The sequence below is a fragment of the Lagenorhynchus albirostris genome, chromosome 16 (genome assembly GCF_949774975.1).
Source record: "Lagenorhynchus albirostris chromosome 16, mLagAlb1.1, whole genome shotgun sequence".
Taxonomy (NCBI): Eukaryota; Metazoa; Chordata; class Mammalia; order Artiodactyla; family Delphinidae; genus Lagenorhynchus; species Lagenorhynchus albirostris.
Genome location: NC_083110.1, coordinates 8,502,603 through 8,526,090, shown reverse-complemented (window position 1 = coordinate 8,526,090; position 23,488 = coordinate 8,502,603). Strand labels below are relative to the sequence as shown.

The following is a 23,488-nucleotide window of genomic DNA, read 5'->3' as shown; positions in this document are numbered from 1 at the left end:
CGCTACCCACCTGGTAGGCCAGTACAGACCCATGGCAACCCCCTCTGATTAGGGGGAGATTGAAGGCAGAAAGACAAACTCCATAGGAGGATATTGAATGCGATGCATGAAACAAAACAAAACATTAAATATCTGAATAGAGCAAAGACAGTGGACATGGAGGGAAGCGGATGTATCCCAGAGATGTTTTGTAGTAGAAGAGACAGAATTTTGTGACTTTTAAGTCATTATATCATGTAAATCGTAAACAGCAGAATCAAGTTTTTAAAGTAATTCTGTCTGACTCCAAAGCACTTGTCAACTTTCTTAAGACGGCCCCCAATGTTCTGGCCTGATTTGGCCCCTGAGACCTCTCTTCCCATCTCCTTGTTACTCATGAGCTCCAATCTCACTGGATTCCTCGCTTTCCCTCACACACGCCAGGCCACACTCTCATCTCAGAGCATGTGCACAACTTGCAACATCCTTCCCCCAAATAGGTCCAACTCCCTCCCTTCATTTCAATTTATCTTCTCCATGCAGCCTGCTCTGATAACCCTATATCATACTGCAACTCATCCCCAAAGGCTAACCAACTCCCCTGCTCTGCACTCGGAATCGGCCTTTCCATGCTACGTCTTCTCTTTCCACAACATTTATCACATTTTGATGTAGTATGTAGTTTACTTACATCTGTTATTTACTTTCCCCGTTAACGTGTAAGCTCCATGAGAGCAGAGGTTTTTGTCTATTTTGTTATAGACCTATTTGAAAAGCTTAGGCTAGTACATGGAACATAGCAGATGCTCAGTAAATAACTGTTAAAAGAATGAACGAATCATCCCTCCACCCTAGCCTGTGTTTTAGTTCAAGATAGGTAACACTTGCCAAATTTCATTCCCATCTTCCTCTCCTTCTCAGGTTATAAGCTTATTTTTTAAATTTGTTTAAATAATTTATACCCTACATGTGTAATAAAAACCAGATATAAGAAATTAAAATTGGGAGGTAAATAAGGAATTACTGAGAACCTGTGGAATAGGACTGAAATTGTCAGAAATGTCCTCCTTTTCTGCTGAATTGAGTGACGACCAAGAAGTCAAAATCCACCAATTTACTGCTCTACTCACTGATAATTATATCAGCATCTATACACTCTATTCTTTTTTTTATTTTATTGAAGTACAGTTGACTTACAATGTTGTGTTAATTTCTGCTATACAGCAAAGTGGTTCAGTTATGTACATATATATATATTATTTTTCATACTCTTTTCCATTATGGTTTATCACAGGATATTGAATATGGTTCCCTGAGCTCTACAGTAGGACCTTGTCACCGATCCAGCCTATATGTAACAGTTTGCATCTGCTAATCCCAAACTCCCAATCAATCCCTCCCCGACGGCAACAAGTCTGTTCTCTATGTCTGTGCATCTGTTTCTGTTTCGTAGATAAGTTTATTTGTGTCATATATCAGATTCTACATATAAGTATATAATCTATTCTATATCCTATTATTGGCTTTGTCATTGTCCATATATTATCTTAATATGCACATTACAAAACCCTAATTGAGTGGCAAATTTCCTGAAATCATGATTCATGTAGTGTTCATGGTAAACAAAAGACATTAACAACGTTATTGATCCACGTAAAAATAATAATGATCATAATTAGGTCTAACGTTGAAATATACGCCTGTCACTCCTTTAAGTGATTTATAAGCATCACAACATGTAATTCTCACAATAATCTTTTAAATTAGATGCACTCTTCTGTTTCATTTTAAAAAGGAGAAAACTGCAGCACAGAGAGGTTAAGCAGTTTGCCTGAGCTCACAAAAAAGCTATCTACTCCATGGTGAGGCCAGGATTTCAACCCAGACAGGCTGGGCCAGATCCGGCTGAGTTAAACACAGGCCGCTTCTGCCTCGCAGATGGAGTGCTGAGCCCCAGTGGAAGGAAGCTAAGAATAACAGCTCCAGAATCATGTCAACACGTGATCTCAATTCACCCAATTGCAGTCCTTACTAAAAAGTGATGCCACCAAAAGTGTTCCTTAATTTATTCAAGAGTGTATCTATTACACAATAGAAAACATCTTTATAGTCACATGGGGAATCAGTAATGGAGAGAAGAAAAGACATTAAGAAGTTTGGCAAGATGATAACTGAAAAAGATGATAATACTGTTAGATTAGTAATTAAGAAATGGCAAGCTATTTTAACATTTCAAATAATGTTGGATTATGCTTAAAGAATGTTTGTGTGAAAATAATGGCAAGGATTAAAAATATATTTGTGGCATTTGTTGCTCTCTGTTTCTGATACCGATAGAAATATAGAAATATGCTTTCTTTTTTTTTAAACTACTGAAAGGTCAAAGTACTACAAACTCAAACACCCTCTTTTATTTACCTTTGAAGAAATGCTCTCTGGCATTAAAAATATATAAATAATAATGGTAATAATAAGAGTTACCATTTACTGAGGTAAACAGATTGAGTAACGTGCCCAGCAGTTTATATCTAGAAAGTGGTGGTCCCAGGATTGAAGCCCCAGTGGTCTACCTCCAGAGCTGTCCCTCTTAATCTGTACATCTGGCATACGCACCTCCTAATATTTTGAAATGACGTAGGCGATTTAACAATATATGTCATATGTCACACATGTCACTCTGAAAATCATTAAGACTTAAGAGATGACTATATGGGTATCAATTAATAGTATCTATTGAGGGCTTAATGGGAACTGAAAACTGCACGAGGAGCTAAGCAGGGTGTAAGGAAGAGCAGAAATATACACAACCTCCACAATGATTTTTTAGCCATCTTGAGAAAAGCTTATTGAAATTCAGAAAAACGTAATTATGATTTTCCTGGGGTTAAAATAAGGTAATCCTTTTCTGAAGATGGATTGGTTATAGCTTGTGCATTATAATTTAGAGTCTGTAATCACTTCCGATGTTTTAGAATCAGTTTCTTAAATTTCGCGTTAACATTTTATATCTGACATGATCCAGTACCATTTTGGAGTTTGTTATGTTTCATCATTGGTTACTGGTTTTTTTTTTCCAGAGATGCTCGCAAAAGTATGAAATCTATAAGTTATTTTAGTCTTCTGGTGAGCGTGGCTAAAACTGGGATGAACCTTTGCTTCTCTCCCTTTTCTGGTATTTTTGAAAAATTCTATAGATAAGACAGGCAGAGGCATACTCAGCAGTCTGCCCTACTTGCTCTGACAGCAATGGCAGGAAAAGGTATGGCAAAGACAGCAACAAGAGAACGGAGTACCCCTTTCTGTTGCAGCCCTTCCCTTGCCCTCTCTGGGCTGTGCTCCAGCATGTTATATAGGCCCAGGTTTTCTGGCTAATAGACAGGTCTTTTTTTCTTGTCTGCCTCCTACCATTTCTACCCTTTATTGCTGGCCCACAGAATCGGCACCGTTATTGTTTCAAAGGGCATGTTCTCATTCAACATATACAATTTTAGATTAGAGCACATAATTTTTGCTATGAAGGGCAGTGGGAGAATCTATTTTATTTTTCCTGGCAGAGCTTAAAGTCACTTCCATTATGTAATAATTTCCTTATCTCCTATACAACTTACAGGAAAAAAAAAAAAAGACATCATTCCATTCTCTGCACTCTGAGCATCTTGTACGTACCACTAGCCTAAATCTTATTGTTGTGGTAGGTTTAACAAGACTGTCTCTAACACCAAATTGCGAGTCTTTAGGAGTAGAATTGGCTCTTATTATCTTTGTATTCCTATCACCTAGTCCTCAGTTTGTGCTCAATATTTGTTCAAACAGATTAAAACAAAATGTGATTTAGTTAGAACTGTGCACATACATGGTAACACTGTACAATATGCTTTACAGCTTCTATCTCCAGGGTACTTAGAGAATATGATGTAAAACACGCCCAAATCAGAACTTAATCTATCTAACAGTACTATATGTCAAGTATGAAGCATGGGAAGCACACGCTTTGAGTACCTTCATTTTCTTTTTTTCCAAAATGTCATCTGTATAAATGGCAATAATAAACACAATAGTTTGGTTAAACCAAAGGCAGTGGCCCAAGCAGTCTGGAAAGGGACGACGACAGGTTTAGCTCCCAGGAGAAATGAAAGGGCCAGGTGGTATCTGGTCCCCTCCTTGAACCCTAGGTTCTCAAGGTCAAGGCTGTCCTTATTCTGCCATCTTGAACACAGAAGCCCCATAGCCAAGCCTTGTTAAGTTGACCCTTGACCTGATCCACTAGCGGCGTGCTCTTCGATTCCTGCGCTGCCTGTCTGGTTCATATCTTCCCTTCGCACGTGGACAGGTGCTCAAGCCCACTTGTATGGAGCATATGTGGGGGTTTTAGATCTGGATCGCTACTATCTGACCGCCTCTCGAGCTCCTAAGAACCAACCTTCAGTTCTTACTGGTAAGGAGACAAAAGCTCTGTAACAACCTTTTCGTGGATAAAGGAACATATTTTACATCCTTCATTAGCATAACTTTAAGACTTTATCATCGAGTACTCCTTTATATACTGTCAGAAGCACAACCTGGTACATAACCTCCAGTACTTTAACCAAGACCTAAACTCACTTAAATTAAAAGGAACAGAGTTTTCCCCCTTCTGAACTTTATGTTAGTCTTCAGAATTTTCAAGTTAGTTGTTTTGGAAAACACAATAATTAAATGAAATATTCAAATTATTTTAAAATAACATAAACAGTGGATTCATCACTGTGATTCTCACCTGGCTTGTCTGGGAAATACGACGAGTCCGGTTATAAAGGGCCATGCTGTCTCCCTCCCGTGTCCTTTCAATTCTCCACCCCCAGGCCAGCATAGTTTTTAAAGATTCTTTGATTGGCCAGCGATAAATTTCTTTTTCCTAGAAAAAAATCAGAAAAGGGTGGGGTATTATGAACCTAAACAAAAATTTTAAATATTTAATGCTTTGTTCTGAAATACTCTGTCTTCACCTAAAATTTTTTGATTAGCATTGTTTATTTAAAAATAAAAAAGGAGAGTAAAAAATCTGAAGAGCAGAGTGTGAGCTGAGACCTCGTTTGACCAATGCTGCTAAGAGGGAGCCTATCTTATTATACAGCATGAGGCTAATTTCCTTTAGTTTCCCAGATTCTGATACTTCAGACAGAAACTAGAAAGGAGAAACACAGTTAGGAAGAAGTCCCAGATTATACGCCATGTGCTTGAAGCCGTTTATCTGCTTCTCTTGAAGCAGAGTAGTAACTTCCTCTGTAAGCACCAACCTAGAAAATCCTTTTCACTTCACTTTCCAAGATACTGCTTTCCCCTCAAAGAAGTAAAATATATGAAAACATAAATAATAAGCATATTACAATAGATTACTTCATTATCCCTTATCAAAAAACTCTTAAGAATGAAAAGAATGTTTTCTAAAGTTCTTAAAAATACAGGAGAGGAATAAAAATAAAAAAGAAACAGAAAAGTATTAAGTAGAGAAGAGAATAACCAATTAAATACTGACAGAAAATGGTACTACAGAGAAAAAAACAATACATAAAAAATGGGACCTTTGAGAAAAGGTAAAAATAGTATATGTAAAATAGACGTGTTAATAAGAAATTTACATAACAAAGAAAAAACCTCCCCCCCAAATTAAAACCATATAAACTCAAAAAATGAACACGTCACCTTTTCAGATAATAGTTTATATGGCTTCATTAATGGTTGAACTTTAGACGAGTCTGAATATATTTCTCCATAAATCCATCCGTTTGCCAACTAAAAAAAAAATCAAAATTGTTTTACATGCTTTAATTTTAGAGTGTAGGTGTACATGTGTTTAAGTGTGCACTTGATAAAGTAAATCTAAAATGAACCAAGATAAGGATTAAGGTTTGAACTTTATCCAGCATAAGTCAATAGAAAGAATTTCATCATAGTCAATATTATTTTGAGTAACCACTTGGAACAAATCTTTTTATCCAGAGATTAAATGCATCCAGTCTTCCTTAGACAGGTCTGTGATTATGTCAATAGCCCTCCCCTAGGAGGAGGCTAAAGGCTGCACGACCCCTATGATATTCATTTTGGCCCATCTTGGGACCCCAACCTGTGTGATGAGTAAGTGGGAAACACTCATTTTAAACAGGAAAACTGGAGCAGCTGGCTTATTTGGAAGCCTCCCGGAATAATGCTACTTGTTTTGCCCACCCCTTTGTCCAATGACCTCTCAACACACTTGTTCCACATGATTTTGCCCATATAATTTGGTGCATTCACCGTTTCCCTGTATCATTTCATGTATGTCTATGGGATCCGGGTAACTAGGCTGAAATAGCTCAGGACTGCCTTCCTGTAAATCTCCTCTCCATCACCACCCCACCAGCTCAGTCTTTATAGAGGACAGATACTTCACTCTTACTGACTTACCTAGTAAATCGATTAAGTTACTGAACAAAGAAAGAGCCATACGCTTAACAAAACAAAAAGGGGGTTTCTTGGAAGGAGGGACCGGTTGGCCGAGGCAAAGACTGAAACTTAATATCAAGTTTAATAGGGTGGGGCTTCCCTGGTGGCGCAGTGGTGAAGAACCCGCCTGCCAATGCAGGAGACACGGGTTCGAGCCCTGGTCCGGGAAGATCCCACATGCTACAGAGCAACAAAGCCCGTGCGCCACAACTACTGAAGCCTGCGCGCCTAGAACCTGTGCTCCGCAACAAGAGAAGCCACCGCAATGAGAAGCCCGCATGCAGCAACGAAGACCCAACACAGCCAAAAATAAATAAATAAAAATAAATACATTTTAAAAAAAGAAAAAAAAGTTTAATAGGGTGATACTGAGTTGCCACACAACACAAGCAACCCTTGGAACCTTCGCTCTTTGATTTTCACTGCGCCAAATCAGTACATGCTTATTTTAGATTCCCGCTTCATCTCAACTTAATTTCTCTGACAACCCTATTTTAACCATCTTCTCTAAGTTTAAGTAGGCTTAACTTAAATGTGACCACATTTTTCCTCCAGAAAAATCTCATAATATATATGTAGGACTTATATCACGGATTGCAACTGCTTTAGTTATCTCATTCAAGTTATCTTTTCTCAACAATGCAAATAAAACATGCCATCTTGCCTCGTAAGTGAACTGCAGATCTACTTAGAGATGAGAAATACAACAGAAGAGTAGAAGGTGTAAATAATCACTAAATTCTGATGAATCATTTTCAAGATTTTATCTAATATAAAATTATACATAAAGCTAAAGTTCCCTTAAAAGATGTCTGGACCTAGAGCCACTATTTCTTACTGAAGACCCTAATGATAGTTTAAAAAAAATTTGTTTTGAAGTACAGTTGTGTTAATTTCTGCTGTACAGCAGAGTGATTCAGTTATACATGTATATATATATTCTTTTTCAGATTCTTTTCCATTATGGTTTATCACAGGATATTGCATATAGTTCCCTGTGCTATACAATAGGACTTTGTTGTTTATCCATCCTACATATAATATTTTGCATCTTATTACTACTTTTTACTCTCACAAAAATGTATGTTTAGAAACTATATTTGATTTAATTAATAGATTTTTTGAATATTTAACACTGTGCTTTTTATGAACACAAATACTCTTATGTGCATTATATGTACATCAGTGGCAGAACTAAGTATTTTATTAGACTAAATATTATGTCAGCAAATCATAATTAAATGTTCTTTCCTAATCTAAAGCTCTCACTTGAAAGTAGAAAATTGTCATGGTCAGAAATATCTGAGCCATGATCATTCATTAGGTACGTTCAGTACTGAATTAGAATGTGATATTCTGACTTTTACCTTGTCCATTGACCACTTGTCATGGGAATGTTCTGCATATTTGTTAATGAAGTATTCCAACTTCTCAGGAATTGTAATACTATGAGAAAAATAAAGAAAAAAGGTTTGATTTTCAGCACTTACAGGGAATCATATTAATAATTTACTCACAGCTTATGACTGCTTATACCCCATTCGATGCATAACTGTTAAAAAATTGGTTTAACAAGGTACTACTTTTCCATATGGTAGGAACAATATACGAAAAGTCAAGCAGATAAGATTCTACCCACTCATCTTATAATGAGTCACACTTTATGTCTTAATGTAAGTTATATACAATAAAAATTATACATAGTATAAATAAAAATAATTAAAATGTATTCAAAAAAGAGGACAACAGATAACACCGATTTTTTCTTTAAACCTGAATGAAGATATAGTTAAATTCAACAAGCTTAAAGACATACTTTTCTCCCACATACGTTCTTTGAAGTTATTCCTCCTTTTGACTTGTCTCTTAGGCAACAACTCTAAATGGGTAAAAGACTGCTGAAATCTGACCTGTTCCATTTCAAATGTACTAAAATTAATTTTAAGTTAATTGCATACAACTAGTGATATGTTAATAATTTTAAATGTTAATGGTCTATATATAAATTCTAGATGTTACTAATATGAACTATAGGGAAAAGTAATTAACCAATTCATGCTTTATGGTTTTGATAACATTTCTTCTTGATGTCTTTCATGCTCAAATAAATATTTAATCCCTCGAAGAGACATGGAGTCCGTGCAATTGAAAACCAAGTCTGGTGGTAAATGTAAGACTTGGGACTATCAAATATACCTATGAATGGAAAAAATAACTTACTAATGCAATTAACTTTGAGAATAGAATTATAAGTAAAACCTAGTATAATGAGATGGTTTACTGTTCTTTTCTAGCAATGTTATCAGTTAGTCATTGAACTTTATGATATTCACATACTTAAAAAACAGTATGTTAAAAAATCACAAAGATGTAGAAATTATTGATATCATATGCAAACCTAGCCTGTTAAGAGGTCCCCAAAGGGGCTAGCCGAGGTAAATTAATATACATGCCCAACACTTATTCATTAATTGGATTTAATTAATCAAAGCCATAACATTGTTCTAATGTTATTTTAAAATCCTAGATTACATTGTATGTTAACAAACCACAAACTTACCCAAGTAGGAATGTGAACATGTGGTATTTTGGTTTACTTACTTTAGAAGAGATACAAAGGACCAATCACATAAGCCAAATACTTGGGGGGGGTAGAGTCTTTTCTCACAGGACTGTTATCAAATACCAAACATGCAAATTTAAGGCATTATCAAACTAATGGCATACCACCTGGCTTGAAACTGGGATCTGGTTATGGAAGCTAAACCAGCTGAGGGGCCACCCAGAGACCTGAAAGTTGAACTCCCAAGCAAATTCAGATGCTGTGGATGGTAACTACCAAGTGACTACCTTGCTAATACTGATCTTGCTGAGTCACCACGGAATGGGTAAGATAATGTGGCATGGAGAGCAGCCTTCTTGCAAATGGAAAACCATGGTCCTACTTAAAGACAGTAACAACAACAAAAATGCTGAGACACCTGACGTACCCAAACATCCTATCTGTAGAGCAATTTACGCAAGTAGGTACATGGAAGAGCTTTCATAATGATAAGTAATATATTATCTGTGGTTAAGGTTGTCACACCGCATTCTCAATCCATGCTAAATTTTCCAGAAGTATTCTCATTTGATATTCCCTTCACTCTCACGCTGTGCTTTCTGAGGCTGAACATAAGCTGCTAACCCTAGGCCTGGCTGAGATGTAGTGATGATGAAGTGATGCCCCGTAGCTCACAGAAAGAGCTTTGCACTGCATGCTGGGAGCACCCTGAATCAAAGACTCTGCACAGAAGTTGGCTTCAATTATTAATAAACATTTAGGGTAGAATTTCAACTAAAAAATATAACTGATATACTTTCTTGATTCTCATTATTATAGGTATTGCCATGTGGTTATTTACAGAGAATCCTGATGATATTAAGAGTATATCTCTTAGAAGGTACATCTTATCTACTTCTGATATTTGTAGAACCGTTGTTATTACTACTATCATTTCATCAAGTAGAGGGACCCCTAGTAAAAGGATACCAATTCAAGGGGGGCATGGATGAGAGAAAGTTCACTTTAGTACCTTATTCAATTTCAGACTTCACACATCATTTACAATAAAAATCTGCTGCAATAGAAAGAGTCCATACTTTGAGGTATCAACAGGTTGTGGGTTAAAGTTCCCTTCAGAATCCATTGATGACTGTTTTTCCATCATACTGACATAATTTGACTCCATGTAGTCTGGAGGCAAAGCTCCCGCAACTGCACTCAGGCAAGGCAGTGCCAGTTTGAAAAGTTCTTGTTCATATTTCTGGGAAGAGATGGAGGACCAAAAAATAAATACTCCATTACTAGTGAGCAAAAGCTGTCAACATGATCACTGCAGCTGACACGATGCTTTAAGAGAAAATCTGAATTACCTTGGGCTGGCTCAACTCCCCGAAGGATTCTTTCTCTGGAAAATGGAAACTATAGCCTGACATCCCATAAGATGAGATGACTGAAGCTTTGTACTGCAGTTGCAGCATAAAAGGAATAAAATCTTTGCTTCTCTAGACGTTTATTCTCCAATGATGGGAAATGAAGTGAACCTAAATATTCTACATGTATAACGTGTCTTTACAACATAAATATAATTTCAGTCAATGAGGACTATTGCTGCACCACATTATAAGACTAGACATGAAAAATACCCAAAGTATAACATTCCAGAGAGTAAGGAATTTTAACTGGTCTGTATTGCATTACAAAGGTATGAAAAATAAAATTCTGAACTGAGAAAGAAATTCTATAGGAGATACGCATAATCAAAATTTCTGGGGAGAGGTATTTGTATATTAATTACATAATTAGTTAAATTTGTATTTGTAGATTTTTTAAAAATCAAAAATAATAATTCCTTTATTATTAAAAAGTTTTTAATTCAAGTGTAGTTGATTTATAATGTTGTATTAATCTCTGCTGTACAGCAAAGTGACTCAGTTATATACATCTAGACGTTCTTTTTTTAAAAAATATTCTTTTCCATTTTGCTTTATCCCAGGAGATTGAATACAGTTCCCTGGGCTATACAGTAGGACATTGTTGTTTATCCATTTTAAAAGTTATCTCACTTTAAATGTTCAATTTTAAATTAAAGCTGTAAATTCTTCTCAAAATACCTTCTACGTATTATTTCAAAAAGGCTCTGGGTTTACCCAAGGCAATTCAGCAAGAAAAAGCATTGAGTTGTAGCTACCAAATGTAATCACAGATAAACTTCCCTTATTATGCAGTAAACTCTTGGTTATACTATTCCAGTCATCTGATAATGCCTCTTTGGGAATTCAAACTGATTGTGATGAATAATTTAAGCATAAGCATACGAAGCATGTTGTTCTGATTTTCTCTGAAATAATACACTCCAGTCTTCTGAAAGTATATGAACTATTCATTATAAATATGGCAACTATAAGGGAATGTCACATACATAAAGCACTGAGTACTTAAATCTCCGTAGCAGCAAAGTGGGAAAAGTCAGTAAGGCCACTGGAATATTACAATTTTATGAGAGTTAATATTTTATATTTTTATATTTGACAGGATTTCTTCAGGCTTTCTAAGATTGGGGAGGTGACCGACTAGGGAGGATTTGAGTCCAAGGAAGTCCAAATGCACCAGAAACTGATCAACCCATGTGCATAATTTCCTAAAATGCTTAGCCATTTTAAAGTCAGAAAATGTTATGATCACAAGGAACATGTTACCATCATGACTATGAAAAGCTAATATAAATTGCATTCTCAACATTTGTTATAAATGAAGAGAAAAAATAAAACTATGTCAAGTCTCGATGAGCAAAGACAGCATTCCACTATTCCACTAGGAATACTATCTTACCAAGATCCTATGGCTTTTCAGTTGTTTTATCATACAAATAAAACCACAATTACCTTTTGAGACAGGGCATCAAAAATGCCCCAGAACAACTTTCTTGATAAATGAAGTTCTTCTTCTGAGGCAGCTCCGAAGTTTCCCCACCCTCCAGGCAGGCAGTAGTATTTCCAGCATCTTTCATAATGATTTGTCAGCAGCTAGGTGGGAAAACAATTCTAAGAGCACTGAGCTAAAGACACATGGTATAGATTTTCCATTTCCTCCCACATGGCATTCTAATGCCAGTGCCACGTAATAAGGCCAACTGATATGGAACTGCTCAACCCCATATGAATTCTTTTGGAGAATACTAAGATCTTATATAGGATGTCTCCTTAAATTGAATGCTGAGCACAAGATGAAGACCAAATGACCAATTTCACAAATTATCTTGAACAGAATTCTTTAGGAGGTTGTTTGGTTATCTGTGTACCCCTGAGTTCTACTTTAGTTGCTATCATTTACTTACAATTTTATGACTTGTTATCCCGTGGAATCCATGCATGTAACAGAGGGATTGATGTCACACTGACCCAGAGGATACAGCACCTAAAATGTGCATTCTCAAGGGACAATACCTCTGAGTATTTGTGCTTCTTCTCTACCTACCCTGAATCATTACACTTTACGATTTGCTTCAGAACAGACATCTCTAAACAAACTCCCTAAACTGCCCTACTTCCATAATTTCTTTATCTGTAGCTCTTTGGTGGTTTTGGATGTAATTTATTTTCTTACTGAGGGTCTATGTTGCTCCTTAAGTTTTTAACCTACAAATATTTTGTGGGACTAAACTAGAAGTTCAAAGACATGGATGGAATTTTTCAATTATTCGGTAGCTCTTTGGATCATTTATTCTGGGTATATAAACTGAAAAATATTCACAACTATTTGCCAAATTAATAAAATTATTATTAATAATAATTAAAATTATTTTTTGAATAAACTGTAAATTTTTGGACCCTCTTTCCTATAGCTAAGGAGGAAAATAAATTGAGTGTTACTCTTATTAAAGCTAACTAGGTCTCTTACTGTATAAATATTTCTTCTCGTTTGGTCTCCCTCACACTTACGAATCACACACACACACACACACACACACACACACACACACACAATTTAGGAATCTCAAATGATGAAATATTGAGATCTAATTTGCTTAGAGTAACAGGCAAATATCTATAATGCAAAAGAGTTTTACCACATAAAGTGATACTGTATCTTTTTTCAGGTATTTTCCAGCTCATTTGTATTAAGAAAATTTTGCATGACAAGCAAATGATAAAAACTGTAAAAAAAAACAGGATTTTCAGCAAGGATATAACTTACTTTACATAATTCATCAATTTCTCTAGATTTATTAAACCAAAATCACTTTTTGTAGAGAAAGATTGTTTATGTTAAGTATCTAGGTGTGCTTAGTGTAAGAGCAGCTGAAAAAAAATAGCAGCTTATTTTTATCTTAAACCTCTTTTCATGGCACAATTACTGGGTGGCCATGAGGAAGAAATGATGCTTACCAGGTGGCAGAGCAGAGTGGTCACCTATAAAAAGTCCACTACAGGACAATGACCTCCATGCACAGACCATGCCACTAGATGACACATTGGTACACACCTAATACCTTAAAATCGTGAGCCAGGATTGGTATATTACATGACAGGAAAATATTCCCAAGTCAATAAGACAGAATGAGACTTGATCATTCACGAACAGAATAGTAAAGCTGGGAAGCAAAAATGTCAGGGACTTTACTCTGTGACAAAATGTAACTGCGTATACATAAAGATTATATTTGATCCTTATGAAATGATATTTGGAAACTGTCATTTGATTACCAACTTAGAAAATGTTGTTTTTCAAACCTATTCTTTATGCCTTGAGGTTGCTAATACTTTAGGCCAGGCCTATTACTGTGTTTTCCAGCCTAAGAGTATCTTGGTTCATCTTTTTCTTGTGGCCCATTTTCTTTCCATTGATTTCTATTTCCACTGATTTACAGTAAACCAATCTTAGGATTTCTCTGGTCTTTTATTACTTGTTTATTTTAGGTTGAGGTACACATAGCTATAACTTACATGCCCATTTCAATAACTGGAAGAAATTTTCCAGCATCAAAGATCAAACATGATGTATCTGAGAGATATACATATTGTAACAGGAAACAAAGCCAGAGGACCCAGTAATCAAATAACTACAAACACTTCCTGTACTTACCTTAAGAGGCATCTTTGCATGTTCATTTAATAATGGGACATCAAATACTAATCTTCTGAGTAAGTGCTGCATCATAGAAGGTCTCAATTGGCTGGTGGAACAAAGCTAATTTTAATAATGAACATTTAATAATGTCTAAACTAAGTAGAATAATTCACTAGACTAGATTATACATGCCAAGAAACTGTACCTACACCTCTCTTCAGATGATGTTAATTTTAGGTGTTCCTAATCCAGAGATTAACCAATAGTTACATACTTTTGTAAAAAGCTACATTTCCAACTCATCTCTAGCTCCCTGATCTGAGGACCAACCCTTATTTGCTACAGGAGATGTTCCTCTTCTGCTCTTTCCCTTGCTACCACTCACAACTGCAGACCCCACTGTCGCTACTAATTTAGTAAATGCTTCTTCCCTCACTCCAGTGAGTGGGAAGGGTCTTCAATGCCCAGATCAGAAGCAGAAAGAGGAGGGAGTGTAGGAACAAGAGGAAGAGAAAAAGACTGAGACCGAAATTTTGCCAGAGGAGAAAGGGAAAGAAAACTAACACACAGTGACCATTTACTGTGTCGGCAATCCTGACTGCTTCATCTCATTTAATATTTAGAAAAAGTCAGTGAGATAGATATTTTGATTCCATTTCACAGAATTTTGGGGTCAGGGAACTAAAATTAGATTATGAACTAACCTTTTTTTTTTTTTTTCTTTTTTTTAACCTCCCTCAGTCCCATCTGGCTCCTACACCCATACACTCGTTCCACTATGAGTGAAAACCTTTCCTTTACCAATGTGCTGGGCAGGCTGCAAGCTTTCACCTCCAAGAGCTCCTGTCCATCAGAAAGAAACCATAATCCTAGCTAGAGGCCTGAGAAATTGTCACTTTGACTGTCAGAACCTCAAAAGGAGAAGATATGCTTCTGGTTTTCAGAGTAAGACCTTCAAACACTTCTATCTATAGGAAGCGGCTTTCCAGGCTGGAGGAAATAGTCTGTCTTCATCACTGTCACAATAGGTCATACTTTAATATTATACTACATATATTTTTTATCTTTAATAAGTCTCTGTTTTCTCTTCTCTTCTGGAAGAGGAGTTAAAACCATCACACAGTGCAAAGGGGAGAATCTATTAATATTACACTAACGTGGCCAGCGACAGCTCACATGCCAACATCCAGAATAGCATCATTGGTCCAACACTGTATCCAATGGCTAGATACCGAGAGAGTCTTGGAGGAACACTCCTGAACTTGATCAGGAGCAAGGGCACTCTGGTAAGACTCATACCCCAGCACATAAAATGAATTAATTTTATGGTCCAGAAATTGTTGACAACATTCAAAACAATTTGTCAAGGGCCAGAGACTAAATTCTCTTTCTTAAAGAAGAAGAAACTTGGTATAGACTTCATTGCCCACTTACCCACAAATGGAGAGTAAACACACTTCTATGGAATCTCGTTGAGCTTTGGTAAGTGAGCAGCCCTTAGAAAGTCTGTACACAGTGTGAAGTAATGAGTCAATGAGGGAAGCATGGTGCTCAGTGCCGGCAAAAAGAGGAGCACATCTTGTTAACAAAGGCAACACGGCCGTACAAAGGTACCGATTGAGGGCCAGGGCCATGTCTGTAGCGCTCAAAGCAGCCTAGAAAGGAATTGGAGAGGAGACAGTCATTTGTGTTGGGCAGGAGACAATTTTCAAAGGGATCCACAAGTTGACGTGTACTTTCATTACCTAGAAAACGACAAAAGTACGTAATACGGAAACGGATTCCTCTGTTACAGATTTACCTGTGGTTCATATGCTTTTTTATCACTAAAGACAATCAATTTTCAATTGCTCATAAATAGATAAAAATTAATGAAGTAATATCTATCTCTTCAAAGAGCCCCAGAGGTTCATGTTCTAAAATAAAATATTGGGGGTTTCCCTGGTGGCGCAGTGGTTAAGAATACGCCTGCCAATGCAGGGGAAAACGGGTTCGAGCCCTGGTCCGGGAAGATCCCACATTCTGCAGAGCAACTAAGCCTGTGCACCACAACTAGTGAAGCCCCTGAGCCTGTAGCCTGTGCTCTGCAACAAGAGAAGACACCACAATGAGAAGCCCGCGCACCACAACGAAGAGTCGCCCCTGCTAGCCACAACTAGAGAAAGCCTGCGCACAGCAACGAAGACCCAATGCAGCCAAAAATAAATTAATTAAATAAATTAAAAAAAAATTTTAATAAAATAAAATATCAAGGGTAGGATAGATGAAAGATAAAGACACTAATGATATCAAAGAATGTGAGTGCTTCCCTTTACTAGGAGAGGTAAGAGAAAGGAGTTTATTCTCACAGTAGATCTCAAATACATAAATTCTTTCTGAATTCTATGTATGAGTATTAATTATATTTCTGTTCATGTCCACCAGCATCAATAACCAAAGGCTGATTGTCCTACCATGTTATCAACTATACTACTTAGGTTCAGAATTTCACATGAACACAACCAAAAAAACAAAAAAATTCAGTTTCATTTTTGTGATTCTCCTCTCACAGCTTTCACTACTGACAACTCAAGATCTGATTTCCTCTGATATCAAAAAGACTCATTTAATTGAGAATAAAAAGAGGTATTATTATAGCTACTAGAATAACATTTAGAGTTTCAGCTTATTTTACAATGTTTCAAATAGTAGAACACTTACACTGATAATGGCAGATTCTCAATACTGGCCACTGGATTCACAGGACAGATTTGTGGCTATATGTACGTTAATAAATGAAGGCACCGGGAGGATACTGTGATTGGCATGACTCAACAATGTCCGCTAAACCTGCTCAATACTTTAACTGCTTTTGTTTAGATGCATAATTATTTATGTTGACTTCGAAGTGAACAGGAGTCACTGTGACCTCCCAAATTAGGGTTATATCAACTTTCTATTGTCTTCCATTGCACCTGATCAGAATTCTTATCTTACTCTTCAGGTTGTCCATTTTCTCCACTATTCAGTGAGTTCCTTGAGGATATAGTCTATTTTGCTTTCTGTTTACCCTATGTTTGCCTAAAAATATAATAGGCACTCAATAACCATTTGGTGACAATGAATGAATGAACATATCTATGAAAGAATATCATATGGCAGAGGTTGAAGAGTTAAAAGTTGCAGAAGTCATTTGTTCAGATCATTACCGTATCTAAAGAAGCAGCAGCCCGCAGATCTGGCAGAAAGCCAACCTCGAGAAGATGGAGGAGGAAATCTTGAACCTCAATTCCATAGACCCTGTCAAGGAACAAAACCATGGCTGCCTTGTGATCTGGGCAGAACCCCGCAGACATGTCAGGCTCCACCACATTCCCATCTAAAAAAGAGAAGGTGACACATCGTTGTTAATGAAATAGATGACAAATGGCTACTTTCCAGCCTTCTCGTGTTTTAAATAAAGTTATCCGGTGAATGGTTTTCTGTCCCTCTACTACCCTCAAGCAAAGGCTGGGGCTTAGCTGAGGCAATAGGGCAGTGCAATGTAAATCCATGGTCATTTAAATGTTATTTGGGCATCCATTTGTTAACTGTGTATAAGATTAGGACACAGCATTATGCCAGATACCGAGAAGGAAACAAAACGGCACCCAAAATCCAAACTGTAAAACTAAGAGTAAATATCATAAAGCTAAAATGTAAAGCAAGGTTTGCATTCTTTTCAATACAAGAACCTCTTGAAAACTTAATAAAACATTAATAAAGTTCATGTACCCTATGTGATAAACATGGTACATTTACATCATTTACATATTTATGGCTCAGACAATTACAGGATAATGAACAAAACTCCAGGAACCAGTCTGACTTTCAAATGAAAGATGTTTCATTAATCATAATAGCATTTAATAACATTTAAAACATATTTGAGAGACATGTTATTTTCTCTATCAACAGTCAAGGCTTGATGCCTATACAGAGGAGTGAATTCCTTAGTATAACTCTGTAGATTCATAGAAGGGATCACTGATATGAAGAATTAGGGAATTATGTGCCCATTGAAAATACTGGAGAACAAACTTGTTTTCTGTTTGACCACGTGATAATTATGCCACGTTGCTGCTGACCACACACTCTAAGACTCTGCAAATACTATCACAGAATCTTTATTACTGATGCAATGTTGGAGAAAGAAGGACCCAGGGAAAGAAAGATGATACATGACCATACCCATCCTGAAAGAATACAGTCACAACGCTTTTGTTTTCATTCACAGTCGATGAATGAATTTGATATATGAATCATGAAAATGAACAAATAACAATGTTTTAAAGGAAATTAGACTGAAGACTAATACGAAATCACTTCCATTCCTTATAATTAATAATAACTAATACACCTAATACCTTCCTTCCTGTAATTACAATAATAAGAATAACAATGCTTGTCATTTGTGCTGTTGTCAGGTATTATGTTAGGAATGTTCCAGACACACTTCCATACAATTTTCACACGTGCACTATGAAGGTGGTATTATTATCTTCCTTTAACACAAGATAAAAAGCGACTTTTAGGGAAGTTAAATAACTTGTCCAAAATGGCACATCTAGTCATTGGCAAAGTTAGATTTAAACTAAGTAAAATTGGATTTAAAATCCAACCCGAGGTAATTTAATCCTTATGTTAAATCAGCATGCTCTAATTTTTGATTAAAAATCTACATGAAACTCCAGTTCCATTCTCCTAAAAAATCACATTATAGGTAATTTATAGGATTCTATTCTTCTAACAGAAAGCTGTGCCTAAGGAAATGATAAGCAACTCATTGATCCTGAAATAAGATTTGTTTTTTAAACACTCATTCAGGTGGACATTCATTTTAAGGAATGCTGCAACTCCAGCTGCCTGGGAATGAAGACTCATGGATGGGCTGCTGCTTTATGCTCTCCACCTCCTCAGACACACTGGGGACAGGACAGCTGATGAACTGCCTCCTCTCAGACCCCTGGAAAATGAACTGGCATGAGGAAGGCCAGCTGCACTGGCTTTACCCTGTGCTGCCTGCATTATTCATCCACCTAAAATGACTACCTCACACAATCTGCCCAAACCTGTCTGGACCAAGAGCTGCAGGAAAAGAGTATCTACTTTTGAGATTAGACACTTGCCTCTTGTTTTTTCTAAACTCCTCCTTCTTTCATTATCATTTTGGGCTACCCTCTAGTGCTAGGATAATTATAATAAAAATGTATGAGACCCATCAGAATGGCCCTCAGCAAAAAGTCTAGAAACAACAACTGCTGGAGAGGTGTGGAGAAAAGGGAACCCTGCTACACTGTTGGTGGGAATGTAAATTGGTGTAGCCACTATGGAGAACAGTATAGAGGTTCCTTAAAAAACTAAAAATAGAGCTATCATATGATCCAGCAATCCCCCTCCTGGGCATATATCCAGAGAAAACCATAATTCGAAAAGATACATGCACCCCTGTGTTCACTGCAGCACTATTTACAATAGCCAAGACATGGAAGCAAACTAAACGTCCATCAACAGAGGAATGGATAAAAAAGATGTGGTACATATATACAATGGAATATTACTCAGCCATAAAAAAGAATGAAATAATGCCATTTGCAGCAACATGGATGCACCCAGAGATGATCATACTAAGTGAAGTAAGCCAGACAAATATCATATGATATCACTTATATGAGGATTCTAAAAAATGATACAAATGAACTTATCTACAAAACAGAAAACAGACTCACAGACTTAGAAAACAAACTTATGGTTACCAAAGGGGAAAGGTAGGTGGGGGGAGGGATAAATTAGGAGGTTGGGATTGACATATACACACTACTATATATAAAATAGATAATCAACAAGGACCTACTGTATAGCACAGAGAACTCTACTCAATACTCTGTAATGGCCTATATGGGAAAAGAATCTCAAAAAGAATAGATATATGTATATGTATAACTGATTCACTTTGCTGTACACCTGAAACTAACACAACATTATAAATCAACTATACTCCAATATAAAATAAAAATTAAAAATAAAACTCACGGCCTAGGAAAAAAATGTATGAGAAAGTCCTTAGCTAATACTGAGGGGCAGGGTACTAATGTTTAGAGGCAAACTTCACATACTAAATACAGAACATATAATAGGAATTATCAGCAATAGCTGGTGATGCTTAAAGAAACAACTGACTTGTCATTGAAACCTAAGAAGAAATATTGATGGTTTAAGTTTTAAAAGTTGATTTAATGCATACCACAGCAAAATAAAAACATACCAGTTTCTGTCTACATTCTCCATAAAAAGAAAGAAGATTTAAAAAAAAAAAAAGCATCAATTTAACAATGACCAGTAGATGGTGTTTTAAAAATTAGCTTGCAGTGTGACTGTGATAGTTCACAAAAAATCCTTTAAATCCTCAGGTAGACAATATACTGCATATTTATGACAAAAAAAGTCATAACGTTACTATAACTCAACTAAATAGGACAGGAAAGAAACTAACTTGGAAAATCTTAAAGGCTAGTAAAGACAGATAACTGGAGGAAAAGGAGGTATATTGAGACTTTTGGGGCAATTCTGAAAGGGACATCTGGACACTCTTACAGTCCTTGTTTTTGGTTCTTTGTTATTACTGATTTTAACCATAAAGGCTAGCATTTTTTTATTCCCTAATCCATGTGTCACTGGTATTATTCTTATCTTTTTTCCTGAGAGTGTCAATTTTGTGGCTCAGAATGTAGGGGAAAGACAAGATATTTTAGTTAAGTAAATGAATGCGAGTTAGAAGTAAGGTGAAAAGAAGGTAAATGAGGAGAGTCTGTTTATACACAAGAAAAAGAAACTGCCTAAAATGGGGAAGACAAAAAGCTAGGGGACAATTTTTAAGGTCCAGCTTTCCCTAAATTTAGAATGGGTATTCAGTTATCATGGCTGTTTGTGTCACCTGAAGATGTGGGTGGGTAAGGTTAGCCAACACGAAACTTTACTTCCTAACAATACGGCCGGCAAGTAGGGTAGACTGCTTGCCATTACACAGTGGTCCCCTCATTCTAGACTTGAGGTACTGACAGCTAATCTTCTCTGGGCATAATTCATGAAAGAAAAGGGTCATCACGTGTACTTCCTATCTAAATGTGCTTTCGTTCTAAAATCAGAAGTTTGTACAAAAATGATATACGTAACAATATCCAATCAATTCTGGAAAACAGAGCAAAACTGCCATTGCAAAAAGGGAGAATAAAGTATAATTTGGGACCTAACATATCTTTTAGGTGCCTTCAGTAACTGCTTAAATTTTTTTATGGGAGGCAGAGAGCGAATTACCAACAGGGAATTAGGCCTTGGGCCCAGGCCATGTGCCATTTCTGTTGTAGTCTGGGCTAGTGCAGGGGCTCAGCATGGGGGAGAATCGGGGCCCTATCACCACCTCCACAGTAAAGCATCAGCTCCTCACTCCATCCTTCCTGAGCTGGGCCCTCCCATCTCCTCCCAACCTAACGCAAGCAGGGCTGTAAGGAATCACAGCTTCTGGGCGTTTATATGGAGAGTCTGTTGACTTTATTTTACATGCTTTTGAGTTAACATTGGAAAATTAATCACAAGCAGTTCTAAACCAAAAATGGCATTGTTGGAGAAGAACGATAAACGTTGAGTTAAAATGGGGAGAAACAAATCTTTCCAAAATGTTCTCCTCAGTCTTGAAAAGGGCACTTCTTTCAACACACTGGCAATTTGTAAATCACTAAGTCAAAACCTATGACCATTGTTCTAGAAAAAAAGTATTATAAGAAAGTGACCACGAAAACTATCAAAAAGAGTGAATTAAGGTGTTGCTGTCAAGAAAGAGAAGAACAGGGGACCAAAGAACTCTAGGAGAGACATTAGATAAAACAGTTGAGATGCTTATTTCTCTTTTCTGGAAACTGAAATGTCACCTGAAAAAGACTTAAAATCTCTTTGGAAACAGAGCTTGGTTAAAAACAATGCATGTAGAAAATATTTTATAAAAAATATATTTTTTAAATTGGGGTATAGTTGCTTTACAATGTTGTGTTAGTTTCTGCTGTATGATGAAGTGAACCACCTATATGTATACATATATTCCCTCCCTCTTGGACCTCCCTCACACCACCCTCCACCCCACCGCTCTAGGTCACCACAGAGCACCAAGCTGAGCTCCCGGTGCTATACAGCAGGTTGCCACTAGCTATCTTTTTTACACATGGTAGGGTATATATGTCAATCCTAATCTCCCAATTCATCCCTCTATGTTCACACATCCGTTTTCTACATCTGCCTCTCTATTCCTGCCCTGCCAATTGGTTCATCTGTATCATTTTTCTAGATTCCACATATATGTGTTAACATACATACAGTGGAATATTACTCAGCCATAAAAAGGAATGAAATTGGGTCATTTGTAGAGATGTGGATGGATCTAGAGTCTGTCGTACAGAGTGAGGTCGGAAAGAGAAAAACAAATATTGTATATTAACACATATGTGTGGAATCTAGAAGGATGATACAGATGTAGTTCATTTTTTAAAAGAAACTTATGTAGTGTAACTATGCTGCAGGGAAAGAAACCGTGGGTACTGATGATCTTATTGAAAACATCACACCATCCACGACCTACTGAATTACAAAGAATGGAAATTCACCTTACCTTTGGCTATCGTTGGCATCTGAAAAGCAATGCTGATTACTCCCACCAAATCTCCCAGTGGAATCAGGGATCTCAAAATAGACCTGATTCTGATGGCTTCTCCCTTAGCAGCATGAATCAACTGCAGGCAGAAAAATAAAGGAACAAAGAATAACTGTGTGAAATCAATGTTCTAATTCTATCTAGAAAATTGGAAGAATGGGAATCCAAGTCTAAAATAATTTTCTGTTCATTATATAAAGTTAGACCTCTTTAATAATAGAACCACTCTATGATGCAGCAATTCCAATCCTGGGTATATATCCAAAGAAAACAGAAACACAAATTCAAAAACATATAGGTACCCAAATGTTCATAGCAGAATTGCCTAGATATAGCACCCTAAGTGTCCATCAACAGAAGAATGGATAAAGATGTGGTGTATGCGTCTATCTTTCTATATCTATCTATATCTATATAGATATATAGATGGACAGACACACACACAACAGAATACTACTCAGCCATAAAAAGAATGAAATGTTGCCATTTGCAACAGAATGGGTAGAACTGGAGGGCATTATCCTTAGTGAAATAAGTCCGACAGAGAAATACAAATACTGTACATGATCACTGTATGTGGAATCTAAAAGATAAAACAAATGAACAAATATAACAAAACAGAAACAGACCCACAGTTACAGAAAACAAACTAGTGGATACCAGTGGGGAGAGGGAAGGGGGGAGGGGCAAGACAGGGGTAGGGAATGAAGAGATATAAG

At 36.7% G+C, this 23,488-nt stretch overlaps 1 protein-coding gene across 1 annotated transcript in view; it reads right to left on the bottom strand.

Moving 5' to 3' along the window:
* Window positions 1-23,488, bottom strand: part of RYR2 (ryanodine receptor 2) — a 542,915-nt gene that overhangs the window by 179,261 nt on the left and 340,166 nt on the right. Inside the window, exons 49-57 of the mRNA XM_060126891.1 lie at window positions 22,728-22,848; window positions 17,242-17,411; window positions 15,488-15,708; window positions 14,069-14,159; window positions 11,869-12,009; window positions 10,084-10,247; window positions 7,809-7,887; window positions 5,662-5,751; window positions 4,736-4,873 (exon numbers count right to left, since the gene is read on the bottom strand). Coding sequence (XP_059982874.1) covers window positions 4,736-4,873; window positions 5,662-5,751; window positions 7,809-7,887; window positions 10,084-10,247; window positions 11,869-12,009; window positions 14,069-14,159; window positions 15,488-15,708; window positions 17,242-17,411; window positions 22,728-22,848 — 1,215 coding nt within the window. The remainder of the gene's footprint in view (window positions 1-4,735; window positions 4,874-5,661; window positions 5,752-7,808; window positions 7,888-10,083; window positions 10,248-11,868; window positions 12,010-14,068; window positions 14,160-15,487; window positions 15,709-17,241; window positions 17,412-22,727; window positions 22,849-23,488) is intronic.